Source organism: Trachypithecus francoisi, unplaced genomic scaffold (genome assembly GCF_009764315.1).
Source record: "Trachypithecus francoisi isolate TF-2019V2 unplaced genomic scaffold, Tfra_2.0 Lachesis_group0, whole genome shotgun sequence".
Lineage (NCBI taxonomy): Eukaryota > Metazoa > Chordata > Mammalia > Primates > Cercopithecidae > Trachypithecus > Trachypithecus francoisi.
The window spans coordinates 48,444,125-48,457,601 of record NW_022681453.1 but is presented as its reverse complement, the minus strand read 5'-3'; the positions used below and the strand labels follow the sequence as shown (position 1 = coordinate 48,457,601).

The window sequence follows — 13,477 nt, the reverse complement described above, 5'->3', positions numbered from 1 at the left end:
CCACCCATAAATGCCAAGGCCTGCTACCCCATGTTCAGCTGACCAGAGTCACCATTCTCTCCCTCCACTGTGGATGTCAGAAACTCTCAGTGGGGGAGGACGGCTGTGCTGAGCACGTAGGAGTGCTCACCTCCTTTCATTCTGGGTGATGGTGCCCTTCTCCAGCTTCCCAGCAATGGAGCCCAGCACCTTGCTGGCATCATTGGCAAAGTCCAGGTCCCGAACTTCAGCAGGAGAAACGGGAACTATGGCAAATGCTTCCTTATCCTCCTTCACAGGAGAGGTGCCAATCTGAAATTCAAGGTGGTCCTTGTGAGATAATCTCTTGGATGGGAAGGGTAAGACTTTAATCAAACACTACATTTACAAGACATTGGCTGATCCCAAGATATTGGAGCTATCTTGCAGTTAAAATGACACAGGAAAAAAATCTGGAAGGACGTACTCCAAATGGTTAACAGATGTTATCTCTGGAAATTGGTATTACGGGGACCAGTGAGGCAGAAAAGGGGCACTACTATCATTTTTAACTTCATTTGTTACAGGCAGCATGTCAGATTCTCATAATTAAAGAAGATGTTTGTAAATATAGAGAGAAAAAGCAAATATGGAAAATGGTAATTAATGATTCTAAGTGAGGAGCATTGTAAGGATAGACACTGCACCATTATTTCAACTTTTCTATAAATCTAAAAATGTTCAGTAAAGAAGTAAACATTCCAATAACCTTCCCCAATGCCACAACAAAATAAAAGTTATATAAGAGTGTCCTTCCATTTTTTAAAAGAAAAGCCCCATGTATATGTATTTATACTCTATGAGCCAGGAGACAGGGGACAGGAGAAGCAGGGAGAGAAAGTAAAGGGGCTGAGAGAACATCCATGTATATGGAAATACAGAGAGGAATAAATAATAGAGATTGGGGAAAATCAACTAGACACTTGATGTACCTCACGATACAAGAAAACATTCCCTAGCCCAAATTATCCTTCAGTCAGTCATGAAATGTGGTTGAAATCCAGATAATTGCTCAACCATTAGGGCAGAAGCCAGAGAATAAAATTAAAAAGTTCTAGTTATTTCAAAAGCCCTAGGTCTGCTCCACTCAGGTCTCTTGGAGAGTATTCTTTTGTCACATTCAAGTTCGGCCATGACCACACTCTCACCAAAGCAACAAAACTCCACAGCTCCATACTCCCTAATGTGTCCTCAAAGAAGCCCTTTCATTAGGAAACACAAGACCAAAAAGAGACAGGCAAGTCCCAGGACTTACTTTCAGCATCACAGGCTTTTCTTCTTCCTTGTCAATAGGAATATTTGTGCTGTGAACCCAGGTATTAGTACATAGGTGTCTGAGCCGAACATAAGAGTTCCTAACAGCGAAAAAAGGAGGGTTTTAGGAAAATAAATATTGATGTTTACTCTATAGCCCCTAGTCTAGAATATAATCTATCAAATCTATCAAAATATAAATAGGAAAGTGGTTTCCCACTGCAGACACTGGGCAATACACACAAAGAGACAAATGGTTCTGGTCCAAGCCACATTCTGATGCATTTACAATAGAAAAGCATTCATAATGACTCCACAATTCCTGTTACACGCTACACTTCTAAACGTAAGATCATACTCCATGAATGTCTCAGCATAAAGAGAGCAAGAGACAGAGCAAAAGGAAGTACTTATGGGGTATATATTAGTGCTTATAACAAGAAATAATAATATAGCCATGATTGAAATTTTCATATGGATCAGTGAAATAATAAATTATATCATAAAATTTCTGGAAAAAAATGAGTATTTACTAATCTTGCGGTAGGGAAAGCCTTTGGAATCATGCGACAAAATGTAAGATTCCTAAATTTTAAAAGTAAAAGATCGAATAACTCTCATGACATAGTTTAAATTTTATATCATCTATATAGAAAAAAAAAAGAACCATCATAAATCAAGTTGAAAAAATATCACCAGAGCCTGGGAAAATAAAAGAGTAGCACACTGCATTAAAAGGTTATTACTCTACACACAAAGGCCTGTTACAAATCGATAAGAAAAATATGAATATTGAAAGTGACAATGGGAGAAGGACACAAAGTGGCAATTTAATAATGAAATACAAACGACAAAGAAGCATGGAAGCATAGATTCACCCTCCTTAGTGTATGAGTTACACAGGGTAAAACAGTATCATTTTATTGTTATCATATTCCAAAGATCTTAAAGACTGATAAAACCCAGTATCAGTAAGAGCTTAGGGAAGTGAGTCCTATGTATTGTTGGTGAGAGTGTAATCAAGTAAAACTCTGAAAAGAAGTCTAGAACCTTGTAGAACACATAAAATATATCTATCCTTTCAGCTACCAGTCCTATTTTCAGGTATTTTTCCTTCAGTGGTGATAGCACAGGTACAAATGAGGCAAACAGATGTTCAACAGAGCATCATGTATAATAATAAAAACTGTAAACAATCTGATATTTCAATAATGGACTTGTTAATAAAATACAATTCTATTCTATTATATTGTTACAATGTAATATTAACATATTACATATTAATAATTATATTAATATACTGTATTAATACAGTATAACAGAACAGTCCAATAATGAACCAGTTAATACAATATTAACTAGTTGATACTACAGTTATTTAAAGATGATTACAATTGACTACATCAGTTGTTTTTTTTTTTCCTGTGGAGACAGGGTCTCACTCTGTTGCCCAGGCTGGAGTGCAGTGGCACAATTTGGGCTCACTGCAACCTCTGCCTTCAGGTTTAGGTGATACTCCCACCTCAGCCTTCCAAGTAGCTGGGACTACAGGTGTGTGCCACCATGCCTGGCTAATGTTTTGCGTTTTTTGTAGAGTCAGGGTTTCATCATATTATCTAGTGGGTCTCAAACACCTGGACTCAATCAAGTGCTCTGCCTGCTTTGGTCTCCCAAAGTGCTGGGATTACAGGTGTGAGCCATGGTGCCAGGCCTGATTACAACAATTATTTAAAATGATGACAATTGATATTCATTTGTTTGGAGATATGTATAAAACATAGTATTCAGTTAAAAAATGTTTAAAATAGCTTATGATCCCATCTATAATAAATGATACAGTCATCTCTGTCTGACCAGAGACTTGTTTAAAACTACATAAACCAAAATGTTACTAGTAGCTACCTCTGAATGGCTGAAACACAACTCATACTTCACAAGGGGCCGTACGTGTAATCCATAAATGACACTGACATTTCCATTAACCAACATCGTATTGAAGAGTCAGAATTGCCCAAACAACCCTATCTGTCTTAAACATTTAAGACTTTGGGTTCTGCTATGGGACCACTGACTTATGATATGTTGCTTAAACTCTCTGAGCCTCAGTTTCTTTATCTACAAGAAAGAGTGACAGTAATACCTATCTCTCACTGGATTTTTTGAGAAAGATTAAATTATATAACACAAGTGGAGTACTTAGTTTGTGCCTAGCATGCAGTCAGCGCTCCATAAGTATCAGCCATTATTATTAATATTGTGGATTCTGTTAAGAGTAAGCTTTCCCCCCATTTATAGTCTAGTTATTTCCCCTCAAAAAATACATTCTTAAGCAACAAAACTAAAAGTTAAATTTAAAAAAATAACTAAAGATTTTTTTTTTTTTTTTTTTTTTGAGACGGAGTCTTGCTCTGCCGCCCAGGCTGGAGTGCAGTGGCCGGATCTCAGCTCACTGCAAGCTCCGCCTCCCGGGTTCACGCCATTCTCCTGTCTCAGCCTCCCGAGTAGCTGGGACTACAGGCGCCCGCCTCGTCGCCCGGCTAGTTTTTTGTATTTTTTAGTAGAGACAGGGTTTCACCGTATTAGCCAGGATGGTCTCGATCTCCTGACCTCGTGATCCGCCCGTCTCGGCCTCCCAAAGTGCTGGGATTACAGGCTTGAGCCACCGCGCCCGGCCTAAAAAAATAACTAAAGATTTCTGATCTAATGTCTCAACACTTGTTAATAAAATTTACTATGCACACAGTGAACTTTAGGTATTTTATGTTCTAGAATCTTTCTTTTCAATGGTTTATTCTATTTCCATTCAATTTCCTAGTTTCCTCTACTCCCTTCCTTTTTCCCCAAACCAAAGGCTCTCCCAAGGTTTGGGGAAGGAGGAAGGGAGTAGAGGGAACTAGGAAGATTGAGCTACTTGGGCTTAAGGTTTGGCTTGTTTACCTAAATATAGCACTTCTCATTCAACTACTGAGAACTTACCAGTGGTAAGCCATTAAAAAAATAAGTTGCCATACTGGGCAGCCAGTCCAAACCTTTCACCAAATCCTTCATAAAAATCTAAAAGAAAAGGCAGTAACGATTTGGATCCCAAGAAACCCCGTCAGGCCACCCATACAAGACTTGATTCTTTGGGGATAAGCAATTTTAAAATCATACCTTGGGACAAGGCTGTCGCCTCCACGGAGAGTGGTGGGGTCTAACTCAAAAATGGAGGAGATGTCATTGCCTTCGGGCACAGAGACCAGGGAGTACACCATCTTTTCTTGGGCATTCCGCAACCTACTTCGAGAGGCATCCTGATCAGGGTCTACCTGAGGAGGTAAAGTCATCAAATCAAGAACTGTGCATGCCAAACCCTTCACTCTCTACAATTATTCCACAATCCACAGGAACGGAGAAGAAAGGATCATGAACGTCAGCAGGTGGCAGCAAAAGGACCACAGTTACAGAGCAGTCCTAAAAGATGACAACTGGCCATGCACCAAGGATATTTACACTCTACCTCTTTATGTTGCAATAAAAATGTTCTGGCTGGGCACAGTGGCTCACGCCTGTAATGCCAGCACTTGGGGAGGCCAAGGCAGGTGTATCATGAGGTCAGGAGTTCAAGACCAGCCTGGCCAAGATAATGAAACCCCATCTCTACTAAAGATACAAAAAATTAGCCCAGGCTGGGTGCAGTGGCTCAAGCCTGTAATCCCAGCACTTTGGGAGGCCAAGGCAGATGGATCACCTCAGTTCAGGAGTTCAAGACCAGCCTGACCAACATGGCGAAACCCCATCTATACTAAAAATATAAAAATTAGTTGGGCGTGGTGGCAGGCACCTATAATCCCAGCTACTTGGGAAGTTGAAACAGAAGAACAGCTTGAATTCGGGTGGCAAAGGTTGCAGTGAGCTGAGATAGCACCACTGCACTCCAGTCTGGACGACAGAGTGAGACTGTCTCAAAAAAAAAAAAAAGTTTCAACAACATGGAGTTACACTAATAGATGGCCACGGAAGGAGTGCTCCAGCTGATTTAAAAAAAGAAAAAAACTCTACACAGGTACACCCATCCGCAGGAGCTCAGGGAGAGGGGATTTTGAGGAAACTCATCCTGCAGATTTGGTTAAGGGTAGCTGTATTCATTTACAGTGACAATCGTCTACTGACAATATGATACAGTGACTTCCCAGGAGAAAAACTAAAACAAAATAAACCTGAATCCAAGTGTTCGTAAGCAGCAACCCCAACGCAGCCAAAAGAAATATTTGAGAAGTCAGCGTAGCCCTGAAAAAGATGTCCATCATTAATTGCAAGGGCTGCTGATGACAGGTCTGGAAAGACGGGCCTCTGCTGCGACATCAGGGATTTGCCTGAGAGCGAAGAAGATCTCTGATAGCGAAGGCTGAGGAACGATGAAGAAAACTTTCCCAAGAAACTAGAAAAGTACATTCTAGGCTCGAAACCCCATCTGCCTACAGAGATTCAGGGAGGGGGCTTAGACATGGAGCCTGCTCAGAAGGGCTTGGCCAGCTCGCTCTCAGCCCGGCAACTGTACATTGGGTGATTTTCCATGTCTAACATCCTTGCAGGATGACATCATCCACCTGCATCTACTGAGGAAGCACATTTTCTTTTGTCACTACAGCCTGCTTTTCTTAGGCTGAAGCTCTGCCTCCTTTCTAGACAGGGAGGAAGGAGACTTCACCAGGAAGACAAAGGAGTCAAAAACAGAAATCAAATCAAAGGCAAAGGAGAGAGAATCTAACTTCATGGGGCCTGAAATGCCGGAGCGCAGGGTGACAGCCTGTCAGTTCAGCCGCAACTCCCAACCTCTATGTGTGTTTTTTTTAAAAAAGGTTCTTTTAATACCCAAAACTTGTATCTCTTCTCTTTCTCACGCTTTCTCCTCTAATCACTCATCCCTTTACTTGAACAAATCCCAGACCCTTTATTCTATCTACGCTAAAGGAGGAATCACCTGGAGAGCGACAGAACACTTCTAAAACCTCAGCTTAGGAGCAAGAACTTTGAGCAACATTTGTTCTCTCCTAACCACCTGGCAAAGCACTCCACATGCCACTTTCAAAATAAACTCTGACCCGGTTATGGTTTGAGACACAGAGCTCAGTTACAGGCTGGCAGTTAAGTTTCAGAGACCTGTGGGAGTGGAGAGGAAAATCACAATTGCATTACGTCCACTGTGTCTGGAAATGCGACTGAGAGGCAGCGTCCTGACATCATTTCAGTGTGCAGTCGGCGCCTGCCACCTAGTGGGAAGAAAGGCACGTGTGCAGAAGCCTGGCAGAGGAGCAGGAGCCTCTGGTGGTCCTTTTTCTCCCTCTGGCGCCAAGCAAATGTCTTCAGGGTCCTGAATTTAGAAGGACGAGCACCACAAAGCCGAGTGAGGTCCGAGGCAAAAACCACAGACACTGAAGCTGTTCTTAGGGAAACCAACCAACGACCAGCATAGAATGAGGCGCCTCCTCTCCCAAACTCAAACAACTCGAGGTTTTCCACCAAAGTTTCCAAACCAAGAAGAGTATGGGGGGTGGGGTCCTCCCGGTACTAACACTTTGCCACAGAGGCAGATCTGTGCTGTTGGCCGTGTGGGTGTCGGGTAAGACCCCCTCTCCACACACCCCTCCTCCACACGCAGCCCATCCCCAATCAACACCAAAGTAGCCAGAGTGATGCAGTCTAGATCTGCATCCAAGGCTGCTGGCACATCCACCTCTCTGATACCAAGAAGCACGAAAATCTCAAAAGACCACTGAACTCTGAGGGAGACTGAGATGCGGGATGAGTCAGGACCACTCTCAATGGCTGCTTCCTCCTCTGTACCAGGAAGATCCTGAAACCCGCCCTAACTCCTTTCATACGCTGCTGTGCAGCCCAGACAACCTGGTGGATGCAAAGGCACTAAAAATGATAATGATCTTGGAGAAGTTGAAAAATGTTACTTGTACAGATGAAGGAATTGAGGCTCAAAGAGGGAAAGTAACTTGTCCAAGGTCACACAGCTCATAAATGGTACGTCTGGTATTTAAACTGGGCTCTTCCTCCTGCACAGTAAATGCCAGTCTTCCCTCCCATACCAGGAGGCCAGGAGAGCAGCCCTCTACCCGCCAGAGCACAAGGTTCACTTGGACATCAGTGCTCACTGAAAGGAGCTGCAGCCTGCCTAATCTCAGAGGTAAGACTTCCTCTGTGTCACCACAGACGGCAGCATGGAGACCACCGGATGTCGGCCACACAGAGGCAGCTCCTTCTCTGGAAATAAAGAAGGTTCAAGGACAAGAACCGTCCTCTGAAACACGATGTCCCTGCCAGTCTAAGTGTTCAAACAGTAACTACATTAACATGATGCAGAGAAGTTTTGCCACAGAGTTCCTCATGCACTGACAGAGTTCGACTAGGTCAGGGTTTTCCAAGCCGTATTAACTGTGGAAGCAAAGCTTTTAAAATGGACTCTAGAAATAGGGGTGACTAGGATGAAAAGAAGGAAGGTGAGCCTCGGGTACCCCAGTAGGGAGCAAAAAGGGGAGGAGAGGCTCCCCAGTAAGTCCACAAACCCACAGCAGGAAGGTCTCAGCTAGAGTGTCTTTCAAAGCCAACATTTCACCAACACATAACTAGAAGGATAACCGTGAGAGTAGAATTCACAACTCTTTCCAAGTACAATTACAATTTGAATTCCCTTCACCCAGTTCCCTTCATTAATGTACCTTAAGAAAATCCCTCTATTTTTTTTTCAAAATCTTGCCAAAAAAAAAAAAAAAAGAAATACCCTCAATATCACCTTCCAGGCCCACTGAGATTATCATGAGACACACGTCAAACCCAGAGCAACTGTTTTTCCTTAATCCTAGACCAGAATCAAGCACTCCACAAGAAAACTATCTTACTTATACCCATCATTTCCATGTAACACAACCACTGCCTTCTTCAACCCATAAATGTGGACACCTAAAGTCCAAAGTGTCTACATATCAGCATTACTTGGCGATAAGGTCTCCAGAGAAAGATACATTTTGCACTTAAAATTCTAAACCATATTATACACTAAAGCCTATTTCTGACCTTGCAGAAATCAAGGACTGATTAGCTGAGTATCTAATCACATGCCAGGTGCACCACGCCTCATGTGTTACCGCCATAGCCTCAGTAACACTATCCCCTCACATACTTATTCCCTGAAAAAGCTGTGTGAGTCACAGATTAAGGTCAATAGCAGTAAGACAATTGGTTTTAAAAGGCCATCTTCTATATAGGGCACCACTGTCTCCAACCCTAGGAGTCTTCCAAGTGATAGCATGAACTTCTCCAACTTAGAAATGGAGACCCCGTTACTACACACAGAAATACCATCATGAACAACAGTTCCTGGACTAATCGAGACACAAAAGACTATGGTCCCTCTCAAGGGAAGCACAGAACATGATCGTGTTTTAAGGGCGCCTAAGGTTTCTCCTTCCCCAGCACTCAGTGACCACAGTGACAGTTTCTTAAATGGAGCTCCAGATCATTTGGCCGCACCCTACCAGATGAAGACAAGAAAGCTCTTGTCCATACTTACTGAGGGCTGAAACTCCAGGCATTCTTCCTCAAAGTCAGGGTCTACCTGATGAAAAAGAATCATTAGGAAATTAAAACATCCATTGCTTTCTTAAGGACTGGGCCCCACTTGCAGGAGACTTCAAAGCCTGCAAACATCCTTGAACAGCTACGAACTTGTCCATTCCCTCTGTTCACAAAACCAGCATGCCACAACAATGACACAGGTCACACGGGTACAGCACACATGGAACATCTACCAGTCACCAAGAGATGGCTCTCAAGTATAGACTGAGGAAGACAATGAATTCACTGGCAAAGCAATAGTTAAAAGCCTGAGATGGATAAAAGATCAATACACAGTCACTGATAATCCTGCTTATTTTTAGTTAAAAATAAAAAATTTAGGCCTCCAGCACGAGCTACATTAGCCTCAAAACATAGCAGATAAATGCCACCACCGCTAGTCTTTAGGAAACCACATAAATCATCTCTCACAGCTGATTAGCTGGGTCTGTAATTCCCTATGGCTTTATCTTAAGTTTGAACTTAGACTTCTTGATCTTCAGTTCTTACATATATCAAAATCACCACTTCACGTATTAGGCACCGTAGGGGGCTGAGCACGCTTAGAGCCAGCCTTCCTCGGGTCAGGCACAGGAGCAGTGCTGACACCCACCATCACCTTGGAAATCTCTCAGCGGTCTCATGGGTGGTCCCAGATAACAGTGGGGGTCTTTTGATGCACGACTAGAATCTGATAGAAATATGCATCGTACATCTCCCAGCAGATTGGAGTAAAACTCAACATCTGTCACACAGTAGGATGGCTCCTTCATGTGACACAAAAATTAAAAGGTAAATGCCTCCTGTCCTTCAGCACTGAATCTGTCGTCTCCTCAAAAACTCTTCACGGGCATTTTTTTTTTTTTTTTTTTTTTTTTTTTTGAGACACAGTCTTGTTCTGTCACCCAAGCTGGAGTGCAGTGGTGCGATCTCGGGTCACTGCAACCTCCACCTCCCGTGTTCAAGCAATTCTCCCACTTCAGCCTCCCAAGTAGCTGGGACTACAGGCGTGCACCACCACACCTGGCTAACTTTTGTAGAGACGGGGTTTCACCATTTTGGCCACGCTGATATTGAACTCCTCAGCCTCCCAAAGTGTTGGGATTATAGGTGTGAGCCACTGTGCCTGGCCCCTTCACAGACATTTAAGGTAAAGTTAATTTCTGTGATTTTTTGACATTCCTACAAGTAAAAGACCAGCCACTGTCTAATTCCACTAATGCTGTTTTTCTTTATAAGATAATTATAAGTAATTATAAGATTATCTACTTCTTTATATGTCTTAGTGCTTCTAGTTCTACATACCAAGTTTCCGCTGCAGCCTCAGTCGCTCATGCTAGGTGTGGGGCTGGCAGACAAGACGTGGGGAGGGTAGCATATAAGAGCAAAATGGAAGATAATACTGAAAACCTAGATTGGCATTATCTTCTAACTTACTTTCTCCCCACATCTTGATCAGCACCCCTGTCACCTACTAAAATGTGGTAATCGTTTTTGACTCTTCTAGGGAAATGAGGCAGAAAGAAACAGAAAAACAGAAGGAAAAGCAAGGTGACTGAGTGTATTTCCCTAAGCCTTTTACTACACGATGGCTACAGCGGAATGAGAGAAGGTGATGAGGTGCATCAGCCTTGAAAGAGAAAACCACAGGGCTGCTGCTTACCTCTGCTGCCAAGTAATGCCCCGTGGCCAGGTGCTTGAAACGGAAAAGGCTGTTCCAATACCCTGCTCCGCCCCGACACGGGTCATGCTGGACCACCTGCAAGAATGATCAACAGGAGTCAATGAAACGTCAACCCACACTAGGAAGACATTAAATTGGAGGCATCACAAGTCATAGTTCAGGAGTGGTATTTATAAGCTAGAAGAAAAAATCAGCATTTTCAAAAAACCCATTGCCAGTGTCACACGTAACATCCAAACTCAAAAGTAAGCAATGTCTCTCCAAAGGAGGCATCGAGTCTCCTAGTTAACATACAATGGTTGGAATAAAAACTTCAATGGTTTTCAGGTTATTTGCCTTAGCCATAATGAAGTAGCAGATTCTGAAATGTATCTACAAAAAGCACAGCCAATAAAAAGGACTTTCATGGAGAACTGTTAAAGCAATCCGCACATGTACTCATGTGCTGGAACACACATGCAGGCCTGTGCTCTGAAATGTGAAACTCAGTGCCTGGGCCAATACATCAGAAAAATAAATGTCACATCAGCTTCTGGCCATGACAGAGTTAACTAGCACTGGTAGTTGGTGCCATAAACAATCAGACACTGCAGAAAAGAAACTGGATAAAATATCCCAAACAACTGTGTTCACACATTGGACAGTTGGTGGTGCACAATGGTGATCTCTGAGAATAGGGAAACAAACAAGGCCAGCTCGGCTATTGCTCTGATTTTCTACCCAGGGGTCCTCTCTGGATGGCAGCATGAAGAGAAAGAATCCGAGCTGAGGGCACTAAGCTCATGGAGTTAAGGAGACAGATCAAAGTTGAGGGAGACTGAGGCAGCTAGAATTTGTGGGGATGGAGTACTAATGCATACAGAACTACACACAAAAAAAGCTCTGGAAGTCTGCACAGGAGTCTCCCTTGAGTTTTTGGCTGAACATCAGACCGCATATGCATAAGGCAAGACCCTACAAAGCCAAATGAAGAAAAACAAGGAGTCTGAATGCTGAACTTTCCCAGAGTTCACACAGGGCTGGGAGGAGTCCTGATTCTGAAAAGCCAAAGCAGAGAGAGCACGTGGAACACCCTGTGCATTAGTACACACATCAAAGGGGTCCCATCTTGGAAGGGGACCCAAAATTAACTCTACACAACACCTGGCTGAATAAAGCTTGAAAATAAGCCTTCAAAGGAGCAAAGGGATCCTACAGGTCACTTTAGTGCATAACAAAAGAAAATTCAGTACTCTTTAAAGGAACAACAGACTCCACATACTCAACAAAGTGGTATTACAATGCTCAGTAAATAAAGGACTAGGCAGGCCGGGCGCGGTGGCTCAAGCCTGCTGGCACTTTGGGAGGCCGAGACGGGCGGATCATGAGGTCAGGAGATCGAGACCATCCTGGCTAACACGGTGAAACCTCGTCTCTACTAAAAAATACAAAAAACTAGCCGGGCAAGGTGGCGGGCGCCTGTAGTCCCAGCTACTCAGGAGGCTGAGGCAGGAGAATGGCGTGAACCCGGGAGGTGGAGCTTGCAGTGAGCTGAGATCCGGCCACTGCACTCCAGCCCGGGCGACAGAGTGAGACTCCGTCTCCAAAAAAAAAAAAAAAAAAAAAAAAAAATTAAAGGACTAGACAAAGAATCAGAAAAATGTGAACCATGAATGCAGGACCTGTCAGACAATATCAAATGACCCAGCACATGTCTGTGTGGGTTGGTCAGGCAGCAGGGTAAACACACAGACACAGACACAGACACACACACACACACTAAGGCATATCATAATCAGATTAACGTAAACCAGAAATAACAAAGAAAAATCTTTACAGCAGCCGCGGTAGGAGGAGGATGCACAGCAGACACACTATATACAAGGAACACATTTTTTTACCCATCAAATAATCACAAACAATGCAAGCCAAAAGACAATGGATCAAAATCTTTAAAGAAAGTAAAAAACTATCTACCTAGAATTCCATACCCAAAAAAAGTCCTTCAAAATGAAGGCCACATGGAGAAAATGGGACTCTGACACACTGCTGGTGAGAATATAAAGTGGTGCAGCCACTCACTGTGGAAGGCAGTCTGGCAGTTCCTCAAAAGGTCAAAAACAGAATTACTACATGACCCAGAATTCCACTCCCAAGAGCCTTGAGAACATACATCCACATAAAAAGTTGTATATCAATGTTCATAGCAGTGTTATTCACACGAGCCAAAATGTGAAAACAATCCAAATGCTATTAAACGATAAATGGGCAAATCAAATATGGCACATCTATACAATGGAATATTATTCGGCAATAAAAAGAAATGAAGTACTGATACATGTGGCAATATGAATACACTTTGAACATGTTATCTGGTATGGTCTAGATGTATGTGTCCTCTCATCATTCATAGGTTGAAACCTACCCCCTAAGGTTATAGTATTAGGAGATCGTTTACATTATACTTCACCTTTGGGAGGTGATCAGGTCATGAGGCCGAGCCTTTATGAATAAAAACAGTGCCCTTATACAACAGACCCCAGAAAGTCCCCTCTCTTTCTGCCATGTGAGGACACAGCAGATGAACCAGGTAGAGTGCCCTCACCGGACACTGAATCTGCCAGTGCCTTGATCTTAGATTTCCAGCCTCCAGAACTGTAAGAAATACATTTCTGATATTTATAAGCAACCCAGTTTATGATATTTTATAATAGCAGCCCGAATTGGGCTAAGACATCATCCTAGGTGAAAGAAGTCAGATATGAAGGACAACATGTGGTAGGATTCTGTTTATATGAAACATTCAGCACTGGCAAATCTATAGAGATAGGAAGTAGATTAGCTACCAAGGGCAGGAGAATGGGGGATATTGAAGGGGAAATAGGAAGTGACTGCTAATGAGCATAGTATTTATTTGGGGATGATGAATAAGCTACA

The 13,477-nt window shown here is 42.9% G+C and overlaps 1 protein-coding gene across 11 annotated transcripts in view; it reads right to left on the bottom strand.

Moving 5' to 3' along the window:
- ITPR1 (inositol 1,4,5-trisphosphate receptor type 1) overlaps positions 1–13,477 on the bottom strand; it is a 356,972-nt gene that overhangs the window by 187,306 nt on the left and 156,189 nt on the right. For 6 of the 11 annotated variants that reach the window (XM_033210504.1, XM_033210510.1, XM_033210513.1 and 3 more), the window contains exons 11-15: positions 10,541–10,636; positions 8,834–8,878; positions 4,426–4,580; positions 1,274–1,373; positions 131–291 (exon numbers count right to left, since the gene is read on the bottom strand). In XM_033210504.1, the coding sequence (XP_033066395.1) occupies positions 131–291; positions 1,274–1,373; positions 4,426–4,580; positions 8,834–8,878; positions 10,541–10,636 (557 nt within the window). The remainder of the gene's footprint in view (positions 1–130; positions 292–1,273; positions 1,374–4,425; positions 4,581–8,833; positions 8,879–10,540; positions 10,637–13,477) is intronic. The other 5 variants (XM_033210511.1, XM_033210512.1, XM_033210514.1 and 2 more) reach the window with 1 other exon arrangement.